The sequence below is a fragment of the Monodelphis domestica genome, chromosome 2 (assembly GCF_027887165.1).
Source record: "Monodelphis domestica isolate mMonDom1 chromosome 2, mMonDom1.pri, whole genome shotgun sequence".
NCBI classification, from domain to species: Eukaryota; Metazoa; Chordata; class Mammalia; order Didelphimorphia; family Didelphidae; genus Monodelphis; species Monodelphis domestica.
The window spans coordinates 104,143,395-104,168,011 of record NC_077228.1 but is presented as its reverse complement, the minus strand read 5'-3'; the positions used below and the strand labels follow the sequence as shown (position 1 = coordinate 104,168,011).

Below are 24,617 nucleotides of genomic sequence, written 5' to 3'. Positions count from 1 at the left end.
CACCAGGACTTTTGGAACACTGTGTGCATGTGTGCACATGCACACCTACACACATGCATATCCCATACATGTTGTCTCCTTCAATAGACTCCAAGTTCCTTTAGGGCAAGAACTATTTTTGCTTCTCTGAGGGTCCAATATCTAAGTATCTATCTATCTAGAACACCTTGTGAACACACACATACACATACATGCCCACACAAGATCTATGTTGAAGAAATGGAAGGTAACCTGAGAAGAGAAGGCACTAGCAGCTGGGATTGGGGTTTGGGGGGTGGAGGCTGAGGCTGGGAAAGGACCCTTTCTGAAGGTATCATTTGCTTTGAGTCCTGAAGGAAGCGAAGGATTTTAAGAAGCAAAGGAGAGAATTCTAGGCAGGCAGGTGGGACAGCCAGGGCAAAGGCCAGAGGGAAGAGATAAAATGTTGGGTGTGAAGAACAGGCGGGAGCCCTAACATGCCTGAGAAGAGGGGAGGGATGTGTAAAAATACTAGAAAGGTAGGATGGGGCCAGGTTAGGAAAGGCTTTGATTTTAGAGGTTACAGAGAACCCAGAGAGTTTCCTGAATAGAGATGACAGGTTAAAAACTGATTTAGGAACGTTCCTTTGGCAGCTGCATGGAGGTGAATTGGAATGGGGGGAGACGTGGCAGGAACGGCAATAAGGAGGCTATTGCAGTTGACCAGGGGAGAGGTGATGGGCAGCTGAACTAGGGTGGTGGCACTATGGAAATAGAAACAACAAGATTTTGCATCTAATTGGATATATCCGGAAGGGAAATGAAGAGTTGTGGATGACATGAAGGTTTCAAACCTAGCTAATGGACAATGATGACTCCCTTGAAAATAGAAGGGAACCATTCAGAAAAGGGTGGGTTGGGGCAAAAATCTGAGGAGCTCTGTTGTGGACCTGTTTGAGAACCTTGGAGAACAGCAAGGGTTTTGGTTGCTTCTTTCCCACTCTAGTCCTGGTTGCTCATGTAATATCATCCCTAAACTAATGGAACTCCTGAAAGTTTGGGGACTTCTGACTCTAGCCACATCAGATGGTCAGGGGAATGTTTAGGGGATTTAGTCTCTCCCCGACTGGCCCAGGAAGGTGGTTCAGGGCATAAGGAAATGGATCCGTATGTTTATGTCCATGGAAGCCTGGGCTGGGAAGATGGCACTGCCTGCTTGGTTCCTTGGCTTAGTCTTTGGTATATGGATTAGAGCCACTCCAGCATGGCATTTTTCAGACTCACTTACCACTACAGTTGAGTTCCTTCGAGAAGCGGTGGGAGTGGTGGGGAGGGAATTGAGGGAGGAGCTGGCGTTGAACTCTTCAGAACTGAGATTGTCCGAGGCATCGCTGAGCCCACTGCTGATACTGCTGCTCTCATCCCAGCTGTAGGACAAGAGAGAAATACCAGGAGGTTAAGACAGAAGTCACACCTGGAGAGGTTTTTCAGATCGCTTGAGGAATAGTTTGTCCTTAGAGAGAAGATTTACTACTGTAAAGCGCCATCTGGAAGAGAGGACTACAGGGTGAGTCCTAATACCAACAAAGACTCAGAGTAGAGCTTTAATTTTTTTTTTTTAAATTCAGGGTTTTCACATTAAAGGTCCAACTTCAGACTGCAGCCAAGAATCTGTATCTGGACCTGGGCTGCTCCAACTGATCACTGACCAGTGTAATTTTCAGGGGAGGATTTCCAAGATATCATTTTATAGGGGTTAGTGTATTCCCAAACTGAAGTCTATTGCTGACTTATGCTTGACTCTTACTGGGTGCTAGGGAAGCCCCTCAATCTAATGGCTAATATTAGTCATTTCAGATACTAAGGCCATTCCAGACACTATAGTCACTTCCTGGCCATCTTCAAACTATGTTGCCTACATTCTATCATCCCCGGATCCAACCTCCCCCATAAAACAAAACAAAACTTTAGACTTTATCCTGGGGATTCTGGAATTGGATAGGGGAGATTTTACCATAGCTTGCTCAGTCACTTCCTGGATATCTCTACCTGCTTCTCCTCTCCCACCAGCAACCCCTGTCCATCTTCTGGTCCCCCCCCCCCCCTAGAATATAAGTTTCTTGCAGGCAGGAACAGTTTTGTAGCCTTAACACTTAGCACATTGCCCAGCACACTTTAAAGACCTTAATAAATTCTCCCTCCCTCTCCTTCTCCCTCTCCCTCTCCCTCTCTGTCTGTCTCTGTCTCTGTCTCTGTCTCTCTCTGTCTCTCTCTCTCTCTCTCCCTCTCTCTCTCCCCCTCTCCCTGTCTCTGTCTCTCTCTCCCTCTTCCTCTCTCTCTGTCTCTCTCTCTCTCTCCCTCTCCCTCCCTCCCTCCCTCTCCTTCTCCCTCTCCCTCTCTGTCTGTCTCTGTCTCTGTCTCTCTCTGTCTCTCTCCCTCTCTCTCTCCCCCTCTCTCTCTCTCCCTCTCCCTCTCCCTCCCCCCCTCTCTCCCCCTACCCCCATCCCCACCCCCTTTTGGTCAGATCCATGTAATAGGAAACAAACATCATGGTAAAGCAAGATGTTCAGAGCTCAAGTATATGGTTAGCTGACAACCAGCCTTTCTTCTGGGTGTTTCTTCTGTTTGATGTCCCCTAGTTTTGAGCAACTGTTCCAAGATGAAACCTTTTTACTCCAGCGTAACAGTTCTTTCAACTGCCCTTTCTCATTTAAGTCAACCTTTGCTTGTCTCAGTTTTCCCAACTGTAAAATGGGATCATATGGGATCATAACCAGACCTATCTTCCAGGGTTGGTAGGATAAAATGAGATAAGAGATAACATTTGTAAAGCATTTTGCATAGTGCCTGGCACATAGTCAGTGCTTCCCCCCACTTTAATCAAGTAGATCCGCATTTTCTTTTCTTCTGTTTTAGAATCAATATTCTAGGACAGAAGAGTGGCAAGGTCTAGGCAAAGGGTGTTAAGTGACTTGACCAGGGTCACATAGCTAAGAAGTACCTGAATCCAGATTTGAACCCAAAACCACCTCTCTCTAGGTTGGGTTCTCAATCCAATGAGCCACCTAGCTGTCCTATCACTTTTTTTCCCTTCTTTTTCTTTTTAGTCTTTAGACCTATTAAGCAGGTCCTTGCAGGGATCATGTTCTATCTCTAGAGAATACCTATGCTCTGCTGTCATTCAAGGGTAAATGAATCAGACTCATGGTGTTGCTGGGAAGTTAACTGCTAGGGGCACATGAAGGCCAAACAGAGGAGCTGAGTATGTGCAGAGTCATTTCATCAAGCCAGTTGCTTGGAATAACAGACCTGAGCTGTCAGGAAAAGGCTGCTGTTATATATCTTGTATGTGTGAGTGTGTGTGTGTGTGTGTGTGTGTGTGAATCCATATATATAATGATAAAGAGACCCTGCCTCATGTACTGATAACCGTGTTTTATCTCCATGTCTAGTGTTAAGCCCATTAAACTTGGAGTCATTTCAAGTCAACGTTGCAGGTCTATCACATGGCAGACTGGGGAAATAAGACCCCGAATGAAGCAGGACCTCTTTAAGGAGCTGATATTCTCCCCAGGGGCAAAGACCACGCACACAAGCAAGTCAATACAACATATTAAAAAATGATAGCAAGAAGAAGGAGAAACACTGACAATGGACAAATCAGGAAAGACTCTTTATAGGATGTGGCTCTTGAATTGAGAGCCCAGAAAGAGACTAGGAATTCCCAAAAGCACAAGGAAGGCCAGAGAGCATTTCAGAAATAATGCAAAGGTATAGAGGTAGGAGGTGAAATGTCACGTATAAGAAAAAACAGACCTAAGACAGGAGATTCTGGGTTCAAATCTGGCCTCAGACATTTCCTAGCTGTGTGAACCTGGGCAAGTCATTTAACTCTAATTGCCTAGCCTTTGCTGCTCTTCTACCTTGGAACCAATACACAGCATTGATTCTAAGATGGAAAATATGGGTTTAAGAATAATATTATCACCACCAATAATACTCTCTCTTTAAATAAGGATGCCTTCCCCCTCCACAAAGAATGCTTATTCAAATCTGAACTCAGATACTTCCTGTTGTATGGCTCTGATCAAGTCATTTAACCCCCACTGCCTAGCCCTTACCACTCTTCTGGGTGTACCTTGGGGTCAATATACAGTATTGATTCTAAGATGGAAAGTAAGGGTTTAAAAAAAAAGCAGGTAAGTTGGTTTGCCTGGAACATAGAGTATGTGAAGGCAAATGATAGATAACATGAGTCTGGAAAGGTAGATTTCATTCAGATCTTGGAGGGCTTTAAATGTTGAGCAGAGGTGTCTAGTTTGTCTTAGAAGAAACAGGGGAAGTACCAAAGTTTCTTGAGCAGGGATGAGGAGTGACATGGGTAGATGATCAAATCTGGTCTCAGAAACTTCCTAGCTGTATCTCTCTGGGCAAATTACTTAACTCTGATTACCTAGTCCTTGCTACTCTTCTGTCTTATAATTGATACTAAGAGTGAAGGTAAAGGTTAAAAAAAACAAAAAGGATTCCCAATTAAGGGGCAGCTAAGTAGCACAGTGGAGAAAGAGGCAAGTCTAGAGATGGGAAGACGTGTTCAAATTTGGTCTTAGATACTTCTTCATTGTGTGACCTTGGATAAGTCACTTAACCCTGATTGCCTCGCCCTTTTCACTCTTCTGTCTTAGAATCCATACTCAGACAGAAGGTAAAGGTTTAAAAATAAAAAAGGAACATCACTGACAGCTGCAGAGAAGATTTATGATTATAGAGAGAAGAGACTGAAGATTGGGAAACCAATTAGGGAGCTATTGCAATAGTCTAACTTAGATGAGATTTAAATTCCAAAAATTCTACTTTAAAAATGACTGTCTTCCTTTGGGAATTCAGTTCTGGGTTTAACATGTCATATGGTCAGAAATTTTCATCTTCTGTCTAACCTAAAGAGCTCCCTCTTGCATTTATACCAATTTTCTGTTGTTCAGTACTTAGGAATACTGAAGAAGGTTTGCTTGAAAATCTCCTTTTGGTCCCCAATATGCTTTCATTTCTAAGCTGTTAATTTATTCTAGGACTCTAACTTTTTCTCATGTTTTTGAACCTTTTATTTCAGCCACCCAAAACTCTTGTTTTAGGCTTGAATCAAAGAACTGTAGAATGTTGGAGCTGGAAGAGTCTTTGGGAGATCATAAAGTCCAAACATACTTCCATCTGCCATTTTACAGAAAGTTGGGCATGATTTGGCTGAGGTTACATGGTAGTAGAATGAGGACTAGAACCTAGAACCCAAGGTTCTCCTCACTTTAGGATTTTCCAGGTCAGTGCTCTTTCCACTGTTCTACCTGCTGCTCCCATTCAGTATTATGGCACCTAAAGCTGAATGTGAAATTTCAATAATTTTTTGCTGTGTGTGTATGTGACATATACATACATACATGCATACACATATATATGTATATATAAAGATAGAGGAGAGAAGAGAAGAGACAAAGAGAAAAAAGAGAGAAGATAAGAGAAGAGAGAGGAGAGGAAGAGGAGAAAAAGAAAGAAAAGAGAGAAAAAAGAGAAGAAAAGAAAGAGAAGGGGGAAAGAGGGAAAGAGAGAGTGTTAGAGTTTACTTGTATTAAGGTTCATCCTTGGGTCCTTGAGCATGGGGGTGGGGGGGGGGCAGCACTGGTGTATCTCAGCTTGCGTGAGTACAAGGACCAAGAAGACTGAAAATGTGTTTTTGTGAATTAGTTAGTGTCTGGCAAATTTTTCCTTTTTGATTTATTTTGAGTTTCATATCATGGAATAATAATCAGACACGCAAGTCATTGGGAGTGCTTGGCCCAGATTTCTCCTGGTCTCATTTTAACTCTGTTGCTGGGAATAGGAGAGTGGGTGGTTTGGACACTTGGCTTAGATGCTCTGGAGTGATTTATTGAGAGAGAGAGAGAGAGAGAGAGAGCAAAAGAAAGCATGAGGAATAGAGTGTGCTTAATTCATGCTATTTATATTTTGTCACTAGAACTATGGTTATTAGGGTGCTATGACTGATTTGTTTTCTGAGCTCATACCTAAAGATTAAATTTCATGCTCACCCCTAGTCAGGTTATTACTCTCCCTATTTTATAGAATAAAGAGATGCAGGGGAGCTGGGGTGGAAGCAGAGTTGGCTTAATGGTTGTATTATGTCTCCCAGGGCAAGATCTGATCCTTGGCCATCAAACACAAATAAAACATAGAACATCCTCTTCGGCCAAAGACAAAGAGGGTCTATGATGCTAGGCCTTCCATCTGAACCTAATTATTAGAAATTAAGGCCTTAGAGCATGGGGAAAGACCTTAGAGCAAACCTTTGGAGAGAGATTGTGGAAGTCTCAAGAGCACAACTGCTAGGAAGTCTTGCTTTGCCTTTCCTTCATGGCAGCTGGGGGCTGGGGCTGGAAATCCTTGTTTGATAGGTGAGTACTCAGCCTTCCCTGGACCAGGTCTACCTTTCTCCCAAGCCCCAGGTTTTCCCCCTATAGTAAGGTACTGTTCATTGGGGGGAAGTTTGGTGAGGTGTTCCCAGAGGAGTCTTTGAGACTACTCAAAGAATAACTAGGCAGGAAGTATTTGGTTCCTGTTTAAAAGCTAAGCACCACTTTGGTTCTGGGGCCATTTAATAGATCTTTACCACCACCAAGGACTAGAAAACCCTCAACAGATCATCTGCCCAGAGGAGAATGTTCAGAAGCAGGAATTCCCTCTGCTCTCTGAATTCAGTCCTTGTTCTAACTGGGTGGATCAACAAATCCATCTAAGCTGCTTTCCTGGGTGCACGTGTCATTAGACTATTTGCCTTTCTCTTTGCTTGAGTTGTTCAGGTTATCCTTGTGGCTCAGGTAAAATCCTTGTTCTAAAATCTACTCCGTCCATGGCCCAGGGAGTTCCTTACCCAACTGGTTACCACAGCTTCCGCTCTAGCAAGCTTCTGCATAGGAGAGCTACTGCAGAGCGCTACCGCTCTGCCTTCTCCATTATCCTGGGAAACACAGGGTTAAACATGGTCAACCATGTGGAAAGTTAATCTCCAGGCCTATCAATCAGTTCCTTTCTGGTGATCAGCAGAGAAGGGAAGATCAGAGCTAGAAGGGTGGGTGCCTCGGGTAGAGGGGGTGGGGCTTAGAGAAGCCATTACCCCCTCTCTAGGGCCTCTGGGGATGGGTAGGTACTCCATGGTTCCCTTAGGGAGGAGGGGGGGAGGGAGTAGGGCTTGGAGTCAATTCTGCTGCCCAATGAGGGTCAACATTCCCTTACAGGTCACTGACTGTGTAGGGTAGTGAGGTGCCTGAGGGGACTCTGGGAAATTTCTTGGGGACATAATGGAAGTGGGAGGGAGGGAGTGGATCAATTGAATGAAACACACTGAGATGGTTGTGCTATTAGAGCAAAGTCCTTAGGAGCAGCAGCAAACCGTATTAGACAAGCAGCAGATGTAAAAGCCATATTAGACTGGTGAAGTGATCTGTAGGAAGGGCGTCAGCACTCTCCTCAGCACTATGCCAGTCTGCAGGTGTGTGTTGGAATTCCTAGAGTGGAATTAATTTTTATTTAGTTTCATTTAAAAATGAAACCTATGTGTCAATATTTTGGGGGGAGACTTCTAATGAATTGTAGGATCATACATTTAGAGCTGGAAGAGAACCCAGGAGCTGTCTAATCCAGTCCTTTCATCTGAGGCATTCAGGGGTTAAGTGACTTGTCTAAGCTTACATAAGGAGTGAGGAAGTCAGTCAGTCAGTCAGCTAGCATTTATTAAATACCTACTATGTGCCAGACACTTTGCCCAGGGTTGGAGAAACAAAGAAAGCCAAAAATAGTCTCTGCTCTCAAGGAGCTCACAACATAAAACAATAACTGTGTAGAAACAAGATGGTGGCATGGGATTGAATGCCAGATCTGGAGTCAGAGAGACTCTTTTTCCTGTGTTCAAATCTGGCCTCAGATACTTAATAGCCATGTAACCCTGGAAAAACCCCTTCACCTTGTTTTCCTCAGTTTCCTCATCTGTAAAATGAGCTAGAGAACGAAATGGCAAACCACTCTTGTATCTTTGCAAAGAAAATCCCAAAATGGGATCAGGAAGAATTGGACAAGACTGAAAAAAATGACTAAACAATAACAGAAACAAGATATGTACAGGATAAATGAGGATAGTCTCAAAAGGAAGGCACTAAGATTATAGGACCGGGAAAGCCTTCTTACAGCAAGTGGGGCTTCAGCTGAAACTTGAAGGAAGGCAGGGAAACTATGAGGCAGAGATGCGGAAGAAGAGTTCTAGGTATGGAGGAGAACTAAAGAAAATGTCCAGAGCTGAAAGATAGAGCATTATATTGGAGGATGAGCGAAGAAAGTGTGCTTTTTATTTTTATGTTTTAACCTGTGTCTTCTATCTTAGGATCAGTTCTAAGTCAGAAGAGCTGCAAGGGTTAGGCAATTGGGGTATCAATTAGTATCAATTTTAAGGCAGAGGATAAGGGTTTTTAATAAAGTCTTTATACAGAAGGATGGTACTTGTGTGTAGACAGCTCTCCTTTAACATTACCAATATCTTCCAATATTACCTCATCAATATTGTTTCTTAATGACAGCCTTAATACATTATAGCCAAGTTCTTCTGTAATATCTCTAAATGATGCTATAAAATCATTCAGCTTGTCTGATTGTCGGGTGTTTATTAATGATAGCAGGCTAGCCCATAGCTACTTGTCTATCCTTTGAAGATGAGTAGCTGTGTAACCATGGGCAAGTAACATACCCCCCCTTGCCTCAGTTTCCTCATCTGTAAAATAAGCCAGAGAAAGAAATTGCAAACCACTTGAGTATCTTTGCTAAGAAAAATCTAAATGGGGTCAAGAAGATTTGGACACGACTGACAATAGTTAACAACAATGATCACTATGCTGGGGTGTAGAACAAGAACTTCCAATGCACTAGCCCCTGAGGAGGTGCCTCCTCTTCCCCTACTTCCCCAGGTGCTCTTGAATTAGCTGAAGGGCTTTTTGGAGTTCTTGAGCTATTCCAACCCTTCTTGTACTGAGACCCAGAGAAGGGCAAAGGCCTTTCTCCTGCCCTGCTCCCCATTTCCCCAGCTCTGATCCATCTTCGAAGGAGCACTCTGGAGTACCCTGTCTCCTCTTTAGGATGAAAAGAGGACTGTGAGGTGGCCAGCTCAGTTAAACACTGCTCTTTTTGTGTCTAGGCTGAAAAAACATTAAAGCACACAGGGCAAGGAACACTCCTTTCTTCTGGGAAAAGTACCAACACCAACAAGACTCTTGGCTAGAGCTGGCCACTCCTCACAAACTTCTTCCCTGTGTCCCAGGGAAAGTCACCCCAGAATGACCAAAGGAGCCTGGATCCAGGCAGAGGGGCCTGGATGAAGGTCAAATAGCCAAGGGCTAGGCCTGAAACAGTCCTCCATGCTTTGCTTGAACAGTCATTGAATTGAATTAAGTCACTACTCTATCACCGTCAAAGAGAATATACCCCATTGAACTAAGCTTCATCAGTTATCTACTCTAAGCTATGCTTATCAGGTTCCTGGGCTGTGCCTGCCTTACCAGCCTTCTTCCTTCTCTGACCCTAATGGAGATCCCTGGCCAGGGATGGACGTAAAGTTGACATGTGGAAAGTCAGGTTGTAGAAAGAATATTCTTGTTGATTTCCTGTTGGATTCTCCTTTCCCTCCTTCTGGGACTTTGGGCTCAATTTCCTCTCCTCTGAAGCAGGGATGCCTGGATCCCCTTCTTTACCAGCCTAGAAAGAGAGGAGCTCACTGTGCCAGCCAAGCTAGAGACAGTCTCCATGACAACAGGAGCCTCTCTGTCCAGAAAGAGCCCACAGCATTGGGAGAAGAATCTCCAAATTGGTCATGAAAAGGAGTAAGAGACAGACTTGGGAGGTTACTCAGACTCCATGGCTATGTCAACAATGAGATCTGTGTTGTAGTGAGCAGATCTAACTCACGTGGGATAAAGGCAAGAAAGGTCTTCTCTTAATGCCTCGACTTTGGGCGTTGTCTCACTTGATGAATGATGGATCAGGTAAGATAGTTAGGGGGGCAGTGGTGCCATGAAAGCCTGGCAGCACGCCCTCTGATCTTGGGAGACAAGACATAACTTCAACACTATTTTCCTTTGATCATAATATTCTGCTTTTAGAGCTAGAAGACATCTCAGAAGGCGTCTAGTTCAACCCCTTCATCTTACAGATGAAGGAATGGGGAGCTTGAGAGGTTAAATGACTTTCCTAACATCTAGGCAGTAAATATTGGAGGAAGGATTCAAATCCAGCACACTTTTGTCATCTGCCTTTAATGATCAGGTGGTTTATGACTGTACCCTGTAATATTGGGCAGGTCTGAACTGAGGCAGGCTCAAGGGTCCAGTTTGGTCTGGGATTCTAGAACCTGACCCATCCTGAAGCAGAATTAATTCAATGAAAGGTCTCAAAATTAAGCTTATCTCTTAGATTGGGGGCACCCCTCTTGAATGAAAATATTTTAACCTCAAAACTCCAATAGAGATAAAACTGAGTATAGTCTTTGGGGCTGCCCCAGTCCATCCAAATCCCCAAAATATCTCTGAAACTCCATCAGCCTCTAGAGAAGGAAGAATAAGAACCATTTTCTCCATATAGCATTCTCTTACTTGTAAAATAAGCATTAGGAATTAGCATGTCTATGCCTCTGACCACTGGCTGATCCAGTGGCTTTTTTAGTAAACAGTAAGGGGGAAGAGAATGAACCGCACCCAGAGAAGATGAGGAGGCATTTGAGTTGGCACTGGCAGATCTATGATACTTTGTTCATTCCCAGCTGGCTCCTACCCATGTCTTTTCTGAGGTCTACCATGAGGGAACAGGGCATAGTAAGGATGGACTGCTCTTGCCTTTCAGGAGGTAAAGGGAAGATTAAAGGTAGTTGAATTAATCCATTAAAAAAAATTTCTGAGCATTTAACAAATGTCTGTGACGGTGTGTTGGGTTTTGTGGGAAAATACAAATAAGCATATAATACATTGTAGCTGCCCTCAAGAAATTTATGGTCTAACTGGGACTAAGAGAGCTAACTCCTTGTAGAGATCCATAATACTTCACTGCATTATTTCTTTCTTGTTCAGAAAAAGCCAGTGTAATGACTTATTTTTAAACTCATGTATTCCAGGCCACAGATAACTGGAAGAGAAGCAATGATCTTTTTTTAACTTTACTCTTTCCACGCATGAATTGTCATTGTCCCTTTATCCCTTTCCTTACTGCTCCACATACACCATACATTTGATATGCATTTATTTTTATTAATTTAATTAAATTAACTAATTAAAAATACACATACTTTTCCTTCTCTCCTAGAATCAATACTGAATATTGATTTCAAGGCAGAAGAGCAGTAAAGGCTAGGCAACTGGGGTTAAGTGACTTGTTCAAAGTCATACAGCTAGGAATATCTAAGGCCAGATTTGAACCCAGGTCCTGGAGCTCTATCTGCTGTGTTACCTAGATAACCCTTATGTGTATTTATTTTTGCCTTTGCCCATGTGTGGGAGTGTGGGAAGAACCCACCAACACTGGACACAGTGCTTGGTATCACACAGTAAGTGCTTTATAAATGCTCTTTATTTAATTAATTGGCTAGGGGCCCAAACCTCTAAGTTAAATGGACTATATCTCCAACTGATCCCAAGTCTAGTTTGGTGAATTTGAGCATTTCAGAGCTTCATTAGGTCTTGCCCTTCCTCTACTTTATACAAATCCTTTGTCCTGGAGAGGATTCATAGCTGACTTCCCTGACAGGCTGCTCCAAAGAATCACAGGATTTCCAGCTCAGAGACCTTAAAAAAGATCCAGTCCAACACTGTCACTTGAGAGCTGAGGAAATTGGCCAGAGATGCTATGGGACCTATCCAAAATCACAGCTAGGAAATGGCAGAGCTCAAGGTGGTCAGTGCCAGATTTGGTGCTCGTCCTATTATACCAAGGTAACTGGGTGCCTTTTGGACAGATCTGTAGTTGCTTAAAAGGTGGAATCCACTGATGGTTTTGAGAGTAAATCATAACTTCTCCAACTCCTGTCGTAGTTCCGCCATTCCTTACCATAAGCCAGCTCCCTCCCATTCCATTCGTTCAGCATTGTCCAACATACTTCCCAAGCACCCATTTACAAAGTGGCAAAGCACTTGGGAGAACAAATCAGTTAAGCTACATGCTACGGGAAATCAAAGATGCTTCCCTTAGGCCTGGCCCTGCAAGGAGTATACAGTCTATTTTAGAGAGAAGAGATGATTTGCAAATCACAGAATATGTGCTCTGAGTTATGAAGTGCCTTGAAGGTTCAAAGGTAGGGTGTAGCTGCAAACAAGGTAACAGTTCCCAGACAGGAGAATTCCTGATCTTTGAAATGTCAGCTCTGAGAGAATGGAGTTCATTAGCTGCTACAGTAGTTACATTTGGTCCTTGGCCAGGAAAAGTTGTGGTTTACATTTAAACTTTAGCTGACTTTTTCCTTTGATGGCACTAAGCATGGTCATATTAGGGGTGCATGCACTGAATTATTAGCCACCCACCTTAGATTAAGCTCTCAAAGAGGGCATCTGCATGCTTAAGCAGCTAAGTGATGGGGAAGACTGTAGGGAACCAAATCAGCAAGTGAGTATAGAAGTGGGTGACATGATGCGTGGCTTTGAGAATAAATCAAAGAAGTCACGTATGTGTACTGACTCAAAGAACTTCCTGTTCTATGCTTAAGCATAGGTCAAAGTCCTTTCCATTGTTCAGCAAAAGGTTTCTGTCCTAAAGTAATCTTAAGAAGGTAGGAGGGGGAAACTCTCATGCCAATGGGGTTCCCATTCCAATAGCCAAGACCCACTATCAATAGGGAATTTTTCAAGTATGAAATTTCCCAATGGTGAAATTTCCAACATTTATAAGTCTAAGAAATTTTGAGGTTTACAGTACAGATCCCAGCATTATACTTAAGTACAGGATAAAGTCATTGCAAAGTGACAAATAAAGGAGATGATTTGGTATAATAAAAAGAGCACTTACTGAATTTGAAGAGGGGGGAAATTGGGGTTTGATTCACACTTCTGACATTTATTATCTGGCTAACCCTGGGCAAGTAAACCTCTTTGAATTTCCTTTCTAATCAGTAAAAAGGGGAATAATACCTGCAGTACTCACCTCAGGTTTATTCTGGAGAACAAATAAGATATAAAGTACTTTGAAAACTTTAAAGTGCTATATAAATGTCAACGACGGCTCCTAACAGCAGTAGTTTCCTCTGTTCCCCACCTCCAGTTGGCCTCAGCACACTCTAGAGCAAGGGGGGAGTTAGCTGTCTGCCTCATTACATGTCTGTGGTTTGGCACGGTCCACAGCAAGCTGGCCTGATCTGGTCAACAAAGCCAGGAGTTGGGAAAAGAGGATGAACTGTACAGAGCAGGGATTTGGAAGGAGATGAGGGTAAGGAAGAAGCCAATTTGAAATTTTTAGGTGATTAGTTTGCCAAGACTTAATCCAGGGGAATGATCATGCAACAGAAAGGGACTCAGAAAGATGACCAGAGTTCTCTCTGTGAGGCAAGAGAGACTCTGCACCCAAAAAAGCTTCTCTCACACCCTTTGGTGTATCAACAGTGGCCTCTTCTTTATACCGTTTTCAGAATGTGGTAAAACAGTGTCAGCAACTTGCTAAAGATACATCTACTTCTCAAAGGCACCAATTTGAGTCTCAGAAATGCTGAGGGCATGGCAGATGACAGATAGGTCACAGGCTTCAGACTCCAAACCCAGGATTCAGTTCTCAGACTCACTGGTTCTGTAATGTCAGGCACATTACTTTCTTGCTATTCACCTCAATTCTCCTTGATTGTGGAACAGAAAAAAAAATCAACACTGAATTCAAGAGCAGGCAGTCATTTCTATGCCTATTTCTATATCTAAGACAGGAATTCTTAGTTGGTCCTAACAGGGAAGTATTTAAGGACCAGGGACAAAGGTTTTGAAGATCTTTTTGAAAGAGCAGGTCCAGAAAAAGTAAAATCCAGGAAAACTTGATGTTCATGATTCTCAAAGTATTTCTGTGATCTAATTCTCCTGTTCATGTCTGAGGCCAAAGTATTCATTTGTGGAACTTTAGGGTCCTTTCCCCTTCTCTTCTCCATTGTCTCCTACTAATGGCTCCCCATTGCTGCTTCTCTTTCAGAAGTCAGACCAGAATTCCTATCAGGCTCATCTCCCTGGTCAGTAAAGAGTTGGTGCCAAGAGAGTAGACAAGGCATTCCTCATGAAGCCTGTGGGACGACATTCTGGAATAATAGGAGAGACCTGAATGTTGCCTCTTTAATGGCACTTGAAGTCAGACAGAAAAGGAAGTGGGAGAGCTATTATCTACCTGATCCCAATTTGAATCCCTTGACCAAACCTGGAGATCTGAGTGACCTTCAACATTCAGGTTTCCACTCATTCTCTTCTAAGGACTGGGACTCAGTGACCATAGTGGTGAGGGCACACACACACAGGCTCATAGGCACTCAGGCTGGCTCGGTGGTTTAGGCAGAAACCTCAGGTTTCTTCATATACATTAATATGCAGTATTTGAAGTGTTTCAGTTGCCACCCTTGCCTATATATTTGTATTCATTCATAATAGGTGCTCCAGAATGATCACAGGAGAGCTTCAGAGCCTTTCTTCCCTTCCCTCAACATTAAAAAGAAGGGGATGGCATCTTGTTTAATATTACCTCCATAGTGAAAAGAGTAGTAGAGTTGCAGTAGTCAGAAGACATGGATTGAAATTCCAGTCTTGCTCATTGCAATGTATGTTGCTTTAGGCAAGTCACTTACATTTCTTGGGCTTGGATTCCTCATCTGTAAAATGAGGGGATGGGGCTACGTTATCTGCCTCCAAGGTCCCTCTCAGTGCTCCTCCTGATGCTTTAATCCCAGGCTCTTACCAACAATGAGCTTCATTCTCGTTTGAATGTCACTGCCATCCCCCATCATTTGCAGGGGGCCAGATGCCGGTGCTGGCTAGATACACCAGTTTCAGGCTTTGAAGTAATCTTGCAGAAACATTTGCATTACCTGGGTGCATATAAGAAATGGGCTAGAAGAATAAGGCTAAGAAAATCCAGGAATCAAACAGACAAAGGGAAGGGGATTATCCTCAGGAGGCACTGATGCATTGATGTGGCTGTAAAATTAACCCCAGAGGGATTCCCTTCTTCTGTGATGAAATCAAGTTCTATTGGTGCTTCTCTGATGGTATGATGCTCTGATAGCTCAGTCCTGTGGCAGCATGCTATCACAGTACTCTGAAGCAGAGGAGAGCCAATTGGATTAGGGTTTCCATAAAGGGCATTGCTATAACTTAGTGGGAGCCTGAGGTGGGGGAAAAGAGGTGGTTTCAGAGAGGGGTGGAGAGAGACATGAGGAGCTTTCGAGATGGGGGTTAAAGCTTTGCCATGTCAGCTGGCAGGGGCCTGAGCAAAGAATAAAGAGCCGAAAGCTGAGCTGCTTAACGCCGGTCTCCTTAATTAGGACCAACTGTGTGTGAGGAATGCTGACTCGGCTGGCCACAGTTTGTTTGAGTTTTCTCTAGTTTCAGAGAGTTCCCCTCCCACCCCCGAGCCTTCCCTCCCAAGGTCCCTCCTCTCTGCTTCTTTCATGGGGCAAGAAGAAAAAAACAGGACATCCTTCCCTCCTCCTTTTCAAAAGTTCCTAATACAAGCAATTCAATGACCATTCAAAAAGAAAACAGAATAGGGCCTTTCTTGCTTAAAAAGACAAAACAAATCTTCAGAGACTTGAACTAATCCACCATCAAAGGAGAAAGGGCAGCCCATCAAGTCAGGCTTTAGAATTCCTGAGTTGTGATGTCAGTTTCATTTTTTATATAATTGGAATAGAGTTAATTCACCTTTCTAGCCTCAGTTTCCCCATCTGCAAAAAAAAAGGGTAAACTAAACTCCTAACCACTGTGTTTTAGAAATAGCATCTGGGAAACTAGGTTCAATTCTCAACTTGGGTTTCCATATTTGACTGATAAGAGGGGTCCATCAGATGGTGCCTAGGGTTACCTTTCAGCACAAAATAATATGCGTCACAAAATTAGTTGTAAAATGCTCCTTAATCAACATGCTTTTATTAAATACCTACTATGTACTTAATAGGGCATTGTGCTAGGCAATAGGGTTACAAATAAAAGGAATGAAACAATTCCTATTTGCAAGGGGCTTATATTCTATCAGTTAGTACAGAGCAGCAGCTAGGTTGTGTAGTCCAGCTTTTCCATACAGAAGGTGGGAAGAGTCAGTAGGGCAAGGGGAGATCCCTTGCCCTCTTTTGAATCAACACTCTCTACCCCTTCCTTAGTGGTGCTTTCCAAAGTGGGAAGGAAAAGGTATTTGGCCTAGAATCAGAGGAGACATTTGCCAATTCTATTCTCGATTCTCTGACCTTTCAACCCACAGTCTCAGCATCTTCTTCAATAGGAGGTGTCACAATTCCAAAATGCTGGGCTATAGCATCAGTGTCATTCTTTTACACTAACAAAGAAATCAGTGGTCATTGCAAATTCTCCAGTGGAAGGCACAAGAAGTGTGTTAAGTGCTTAGATCCCCAATAATCTCTCGGAAAGTAGAAAGGAAAAGAAACAATGAGTCTTGGCTGACTGCAGTCTTGGCCAGAAAAGAAAGCCCTCCATATTAAAAATGACCCCTTAGCTTAGACCTTTATTCCCAGCTTTGGCCTCTCTGAACTGACCTACTCAGCTGAAACATTGAAACGAGATTTTTTTTCTATCCAGCAGTCCTGCAAGCTCAGATCAATTTCAGGGAAAAAGGAAAAGAGACTTTAAGGCACCACTTCTTTTAAGGTCCATTTTAGAAGCTACCTCCTCCACGACCAGAATAATAACTAGCAAGTATATATAGCATTAAGATTTGAAAAGCACTAAGAATATGATCTCATTTTACAGATGAGGAAACAACCTGAGGAAGATTCAAGGATTTACCCAGGGTCTCACAATTAGTAAGTATCTGAGGCTGGTTTTGAACTCAGTTCTTTCTACCTCCTTTTCCTGGGGTCTATCCCATTGCCCTATCTAGCTATCTTGACCTACTGCCTTCCCCCTCTTCTCTCTCATTTCCCTTGTAGGAAAGTGATCTTTAGCTCCACATATCACAAAAATTTGCCTGGACCTTTATGACATGCTTGTTTCCTCCAATTATAATGATGTATATATTTGCACTCTTCCTCCTCAGAAACCACTCTAGTCCTTCTACAAGCAGGTTGAAGGAGACAAAGATATGGAAGCATATACCAATCAATAAAAATCCCTCAGAGATAGTCTAGGGCTATGGTGGCAAACTTATGGCACGTGTGTCAAAAGGGCACTCAGAACCCTCTCTGTGGGCCTGCTTGCTGTCAGCTCAGCACAGAGTTTCCCAGAGATTACTAGAAAGCCAGAGGGACAAGGGGCCTGGCTGCTCCCCTCTCCTTCTCCACAGGTGCCTGAGGACATTTCTCACATCACCCCCCCCCCCCAAAAGGTTCACCATCACTGGTGTAGGGGATAGAGAACTAGCTTCAGAATCAAGAATCAATTGACCAACAGCAAGCATTTAATAAATTCTATATGCTAAGCACTGTGTTAAACTCTGTAAGACCTGCCTCAGATAACTCTATAAAGGTACAATAAAATAATAACAATAGCTAACATTTATGTAGTTCTTAACTATTCATGATGCTAATTCTCATTTCATCTGATCCTGATAACAACCCTGAGAGGTAAGTACTACATTAAGCCCATTTTACAGATGAGGAAATTGAGACAAACAGAAATAAAGTGCCTTTCCCAGAGTCATATAGCCATCAAGTATCTGAGACCAGAACAGTTGCCAGTATGCATGGACAGAGAAAGGGAATTTCCTCTATCTACCCCAACATCTTTGCCAAGAAAACCCCATGGACAGCATAGTCCATGGAGTCAGAAGACTACATTAATAAAACCTTAGTTTTATTATTTATTATTATTATTTGTTAATAAAACCTTAATAAAAAAACCAAAACAGCTAGGTGGTTCAGTAGATCAAATGGTGAACCTGGAGTCAGGAAGATCTTAGTTCAAATCTAGCCTCAGAAATTTACTTGCTTGTGTCTCTGGACTGCCTCAGTTTCCTAATTTGTAAAATGGGGATAATAATAGTATTTACCATCTGGGACAACGGATCAAGTAAGGTGGGATTTTTTCAAGTGCTTTGAAAACTTTAAAGCACTATAAAAATGCTAGCTATGATTACTGTAAAATTATTTAATAATAAGTCAAATTCTTTTTTAAAATCTAAAAGCATATAGTTATGAACGACTGAATTTTATTATTCCTTTTTCAGGATAGAGAAAATGAGGCACCAGAAGTAAGAGTAGAGTTTTCAGTCATGTCTGACTCTTTGTGACCCCATCTGGGATTTTCTTGACAAAGATACTGGAATGGTTTGCCACTGCCTTCTCCAGTAGATTAAGGCAAACAGAGGTAAAGTGAGTTGCCCAGGGTCACCCAGCTAGTGTCTAAGGTCAAATTTGAACTCCAGTCCTAGTCCCTTCATTGTATTACAGAAGGGTAGGTATATTCAAAAGATCAGGTTAAGAATCTGTGGAGTATTGAACTTTCTCTAATAACGCCAAAAGATCCCACCCAGAAATGCTGAGCTGGCAACAAACACCTCTCGGCTTTCAATTACTCCCCCTTTGTGGAATGAAGTCCTATTAGTATGTATCAAACAAGCTCTCAGAAGGCCTCTTTGAATGTATCACCTCCCTTTTTGTCTTGACTTCTGTTTCTATTAAATTCAGTCTTCCATCGTCATCTTCTCCCTCATTTTGCTCTAGTCAAGAAAGATCATTTTCTATTTCTTTTCTGCTGTCTTTATCAAAGCAACCATTGAGGATCAGCACCCTCTTTTTAACTCCCATGGCAAAAATGATCTATTCAGGAAGCTAGCTCTGAATAATCGGGGATAAGGGTCCTGCCCAAACATCTTGTCCTTCATGGCATTCACATTAGTTCTACTGAATCGAATCGAGAGAAAGTCACCGAAACTGGTAAAACAGAACAAAAACCCAAGTCCCAAAATATGAACAGGAAATAAAGGGCTACCTTCCCCTACAGTCCTTTATTATAGTGTAATAAACAAGAACTGGCTTGAGAAACAGACGATAACCCTCCACCCCTCCCCTTACTGTAGAGAATCTATCTCATTCATTTGTACTAAATTGATTGATTGATTGATTGATTGAGTGTGTGTGTGTGTGTTCACACAATGAGCATGCTGCCTGGGAATAATAACCATTTAACCATTGTTGTTGTTCAGCCATTCAGTTGTGTATGACTCTTCTGACTCGTGGATGGAGCTGTTCATGGGGTTTTCTTGGCAAAGATGCTAAAGTGGTTTGCCATTTCCTTCTCCAGTGGATTAAGGCAAACAGGTTCAATGACTCGCCCAGGGTCAATCAGTAAGTACCTGAGGTTGGATTTGAATTTGGGGGTTTGTGACTCTAGGCTGGTGCTCTCTCTGTTGAGTCACCTAGCTGCCTCCTCATTATTTCATTACAGCTGCTTAATACAGGAGGATTTGATTGGTGTTAAATGAAAATCAGAGCAACTTCATTTCCAAATACATCCACATTTCCAGCAATGTAAAGCATAAATTTTCTAAATTCTTTTACATTACATAATACTATTGTAAGACCCCTTCCCAGCTTGGAAGTGGGACATCTGGTACAGAATTGGGTTAATACCATAGAGATGATTCAAGCCCAGGGCTGGAGTGGATTGTAAATTAACTATTTTTTTTCCCTGGCCCCAAATTAAAGAATGCTAATTGTTAGATTGGGGCTCGAGTGATCTCAAGGCACTGGGTAAGGAGGATGAGGCTGAAACTGCTCAGGGGTGATTTATCTGGGTAAGATTATCTTTCCTCCCTGGAATGAGGTTTGACACAAACTTGGAAGCTAGTGGGAGAGCTTCAGTGTCTGCTGCCATTACTGTTTAAATGGGGAGAGGACAGTTTAGGTCTTGGTATGGCTGAAAGGCTTTAAAGTACTGCCCCCCCCCTTTACTTTCTGTCTTAGTAGCAACTCTAACCAGAAGGGTAAGGGCTAGAAAAACAGAATTAAGTTACTTGCCCAGGGTCACACAGCTAGGAAATGTCTGAGGCCAGATTGGAACCCAGGTTCTCCCAATTCCAGACCTGGTGCTCTATCCACTGAAGAGGCAGAGAACATGCACTGGAGGTCTAAGATGGTGGAGGCACTTTTCTATATGGAAACTTAAGTGTTGGCAGCAAATAAAACTTGAAAGTAGTGATGGGAAGTTTCTTGTTCTAATTCACCTAAAGCTCTGGTGGACAATCAATCTGAGCCTGTAACTCAAAAGCTATTTTAGAGTTGCTTAGGAAGTTCAGATCTGATTTCAATTTCATGGAGTCCTTTTAGGCTTCTCTGGACTAAGGACCTTTGCTCAAGGTTTCATAACCCTTTTTGTGCCATGGCCAATCAAAATAGTCTGGTGACACCTATGGGCCCCTTCTCACAGTAATGTTTTTATTTTTAATTATTTAAAAAAAACAAAAAACCTCTTACCTTCCATCTTAGAATCTGATTCTAAGGTGGAAGATTAGTAAAGGCTGGGCAATGGGGGTTAAGTGACTTGCCCTGGGTCACACAGCTAGACAGTATCTGAGGCCAGATTTGAGTCCAGGAACTCCCATTTCTAGGGCTAGCTCTCTATCCACTGAGTGACTCCCTCCTAAATGAGAGGGATATACTGTTGGTTTTTTGTTTGTTTGTTTTTTAGGCAAATAGGGTAAAGTGACTTGCCCAGGATCACATAGCCGGTATGTGGCTGAGGATGAGATTTGAACTTAGGTCTTCCTGACTCCAAGTCTTTATCCACACCTAGCTGTCCTCAGAGTAATGTTTTTAAAAAGGCACCTGGGTGGTATAGTGGATAGAATGTTGGACCTACAGTTGAGAAGACCTGAGTTTAAATCCAGCCTTAGTCACTAGCTGTGTGACTCTGGATAAGTCACCACTGTTTGCCCAAGTTTCCCCAATCCATAAAAAGGAGATCATAATAGCATCTAATTTCCAAGGCTGTGAGGGTAAGAAGAGATAATCAATGTCAAATGCTTTGCAAACTTAAGGCATTATATAAATGCTAGTTATCAGTACATTATTTAAAGGCATAAAATAAAACATACAGAACTTCAAAAGAAACAAATTATATTGAAGTATAATTATGCAGTTTTTTAAAAAGTTCACAGACCCTGTACAAAAATATTCATAGCTGCGCTCTTTGTGGTGGCCAAAAATTGGAAAATGAGGGGATGCCCCTCAATTGGGGAATGGCTAAACAAATTGTGGTATATGTTGGTGATGGAATATTATTGTGCTAAAAGGAATAATAAAGTGGAGGAATTCCATGTGAACTGGAACAACCTCCAGGAAGTGATGCAGAGCGAAAGGAGCAGAACCAGGAAAACATTATACACAGAGACTGATACATTGTGGTACAATCGAAGGTGATGGACTTCTCCATAAGTATCAATGCAATTTCCCTGAACAATCTGCAGGGATCTAAAAAAAAATACTACCCACAAGCAGAGGATAAACTGTGGGAGTAAAAACACCGCTGAAAAGCAACTGCTCGACCACAGGGTTGGAGGAGATAAGACTGAGGAGAGACTCTAAATGAACACTATAATGCAAACTCCAACAACAGGGAAATGGGTTCGAGTCAAGAACACATGTGATAACCAGTGGAATCATGCGTCGGCTATGGGAGAGGGAAAGGCGGGGGGGGGGGGGGGGGGGGGGGGGGGAGGGGAGGAAAAGAAAACGATCTTTGTTTCCAGTGAATAATGTATGAAAACGACCAAATAAAATAATATTAAAATTAAAAAAAAAAAAAAGAAATAAAGAAAATCTCTGGGACATAAAAAAAAAAAAAAGTTCACAGACCCAAGGGGGAAGCTAGGTGGCTCAGTGGATTGAGAAGTAGGTCTAGAGATGGTAGGTCCTAGGTTCAGAACTGGCCTCAGACACTTGGGTAAGTCACTTAATCCACATTGCCTAGCCCTTAACACTCTTCTGCCTTGGAACCAATACACAGTATTGATCCTAAGATGGAAGGCAAGAGTTAAAAAATAAAAAAAAGTTCACAGACTCCATGTTAAGAGCTGTCTTAGCTCATGCAGTAGGACTCAAAGATGTTTTCTTTGTGTTTCTATCACTCAAAACACAAGTTAGAAAAATAAATGTTTCCAACAAAAATGCCTGGGGTGATGAAAGCTGTCATTCCAGGATAGGTAGGTATGGAAGAATTACTCTAGCTTAGAGAGGCTACAGCATTATGTTGGTCTCCATCAATAGAATCTGAAGCATGCTGAGAAGAGGGAAAAAATGAGCAAAAGAAATCAACCTACAATTGACAGTAGCTCTTTTTTCTTTCAGGAATTCCAGTGGTTCCCTTGGGAGAACTACGAGAACAGCGGATGAAGTAAGGATCACCCTGGCCCAAGTTAATGGCAGGGCAACATAACTTTGTGTGACCTCTTTATCTTCTAGTATTTTCCTTCCTTTAAGTGAGAAGAAAACAAATAGCCATAACATTTGGAGACTCAGAAACAAGGTGGGACATGTTTACTGGAGATCATGTAAGCTTTCTGCTCATAATTCTATTATTGCTGAGTTTCTGTGTGGCTTTATTGAAGTCCTAGAAAGCTTAACTGAGAAGTTCAAAAAGTTTGAGCTTCAGACCCAAGGCTATATTCCTTGCTTTCATTTCTGAACTTTGTCAACTCATTCCTGAGTCTGCCCAGCTCATATTCAAGACTAAGACAGATACTTCAAGCAGGCAGGCAGCCACCCAGCCAGTGATGGAAGAAGCCAGCTTTATCATTTTCCCTCCTCCTTGTTTAGGATAGATAGTGGAAAGGTCAATGAACTTATAGTCTGAAGGTTTGGGTGTGTTTTTTGCCTCAGTTGCTGACATTGACTAGTAACTTAATTTCTGTGGATCTGAGTTTTCCCCATCTATAAAATGGGGATACTTTCCCTGCCTTGTTGTGAAGATCAAAGGAGATAAGGGAACTCATTCTAACTGTAGAGTCCTATAAAAGCTAGCACCATTATTATTATGTAAAATTGGAAGCTGGAGCCTTGAAGAATAAAAATGTTATAGGCAACAGTCTTATCCAATTTGTAGCTAATCAGCACCTAATCTTTATTTCAACAGTAATATCTGTGGGAAGGCAGGAGAACTTAAGGACATGGTTCTTCATTTTACGTTTCTCAGTCTATGTGGATTCAACTGTAAAGATTTCCATTGTAGCAAACAATCCATGTGACAGTCTGAGAATGTTTTATGGAAAGTTGGTGTTCACTCAATCCATCAGGCAAGGCTGGGATCTGACCCAACATTAGCTATTTCTTATACCCACCCAGTCAAGCATAACCAACATAACAATCCCTTCATTGCTGGTCAAACGTGTTGAAACATCCTGAGTTTAACCAAGGATAAGGCTTCAATTTGACTGAAAAGACTCCATTTCTAAGTTGCTACACAGTTCAACCTATGAACTTAGAACCCAGATCTTTGCCCATTCACAGGATCTAAATTCAAATTCTGGTTCTGATGCCAGAGGACAACCACAATACAAATCATCTATTATGAATATGAATTCTTGCCTAGAGGCAGAGGGGCAGATTAGATCAGGTGTCAAATACAAGGTCTAAGAGATAAAAAATATGGATAATTGAGAGTTGTTTGGCAAAATAAAAATAAAATGGAATGTAGATAATGTTAAGATGTGGTTTTCTATGTCAGTTTGCTATCCACAGAAACCCTGATGTAGTTTTGGTAGTCCAGTTTCTATTTGAATTAGATATCACTGTCTTCTGTTTGAATGGAAGAAGTGGGCATCTAGGGAGGCCATGGTGATGACCTTGGGGAACAGAAGGAAACATTGCTTCATCTAGCCCTTGAAAGCTATTTGAGAAGTCTTCTGGGAAGTATGGAGAGCTGGTTGGTTATATTAACAGGGCCTCCAGCTTTGACCAATGTTGTCCTGATGCTATGGCTCCAAGTCAAAGTGGATGGAGGAGGAAATGGAAGGGAAGGGGCCTGTTAAATCTGTTTGACCCTTCTTGTCTTCTAATTGTAGTACAATAGGAGCATTCCTAATTTTTTCCTGTTGTACTTCATATTGTACACCCCAGTTGCTTAATTAACATAAAAAACCAAGCACAGATATCTTCAGAATATCACCTAGAGGGTAGAGATATTCTTTTGGACTAAATATATTACAGGGATTCAAAGATCAATCCCCAATTACTCTCCAGCAATAAAGTAGGCACTTTTCCTATGCTCTCCTTTGTAAAGGGAGAGAACACAACCCACTTTCAGTCAAGCATGTGCTATGTGTCCTTTCCTCAGGAGAGGTAACAGATTTCTGCAGATCCATCCACTCTCCTCACCTCTTTTTGTCTGTGAACAGCAGGCATTCTAGTACAACTGACTGGACTTGGCAGCAGTTATGGAAGAATGCAGCAAGATGAGATATTTTACTGGCAC

The 24,617-nt window shown here is 42.2% G+C and overlaps 1 protein-coding gene and 1 long non-coding RNA gene across 13 annotated transcripts in view; one reads left to right on the top strand and one right to left on the bottom strand.

The window, feature by feature from the left end:
• Positions 1-24,617, bottom strand: part of NAV1 (neuron navigator 1) — a 369,462-nt gene that overhangs the window by 40,760 nt on the left and 304,085 nt on the right. For all 12 annotated transcript variants that reach the window (XM_056815718.1, XM_056815720.1, XM_056815722.1 and 9 more), the window contains one exon: positions 1,247-1,385. In XM_056815718.1, coding sequence (XP_056671696.1) covers positions 1,247-1,385 — 139 coding nt within the window. The remainder of the gene's footprint in view (positions 1-1,246; positions 1,386-24,617) is intronic.
• On the top strand, positions 1,318-22,760 carry LOC130457118 (uncharacterized). Its single transcript, XR_008916154.1, has 4 exons — positions 1,318-1,525; positions 16,962-17,014; positions 19,354-19,495; positions 22,496-22,760. It is a non-coding gene; the product is annotated as an uncharacterized LOC130457118 (long non-coding RNA).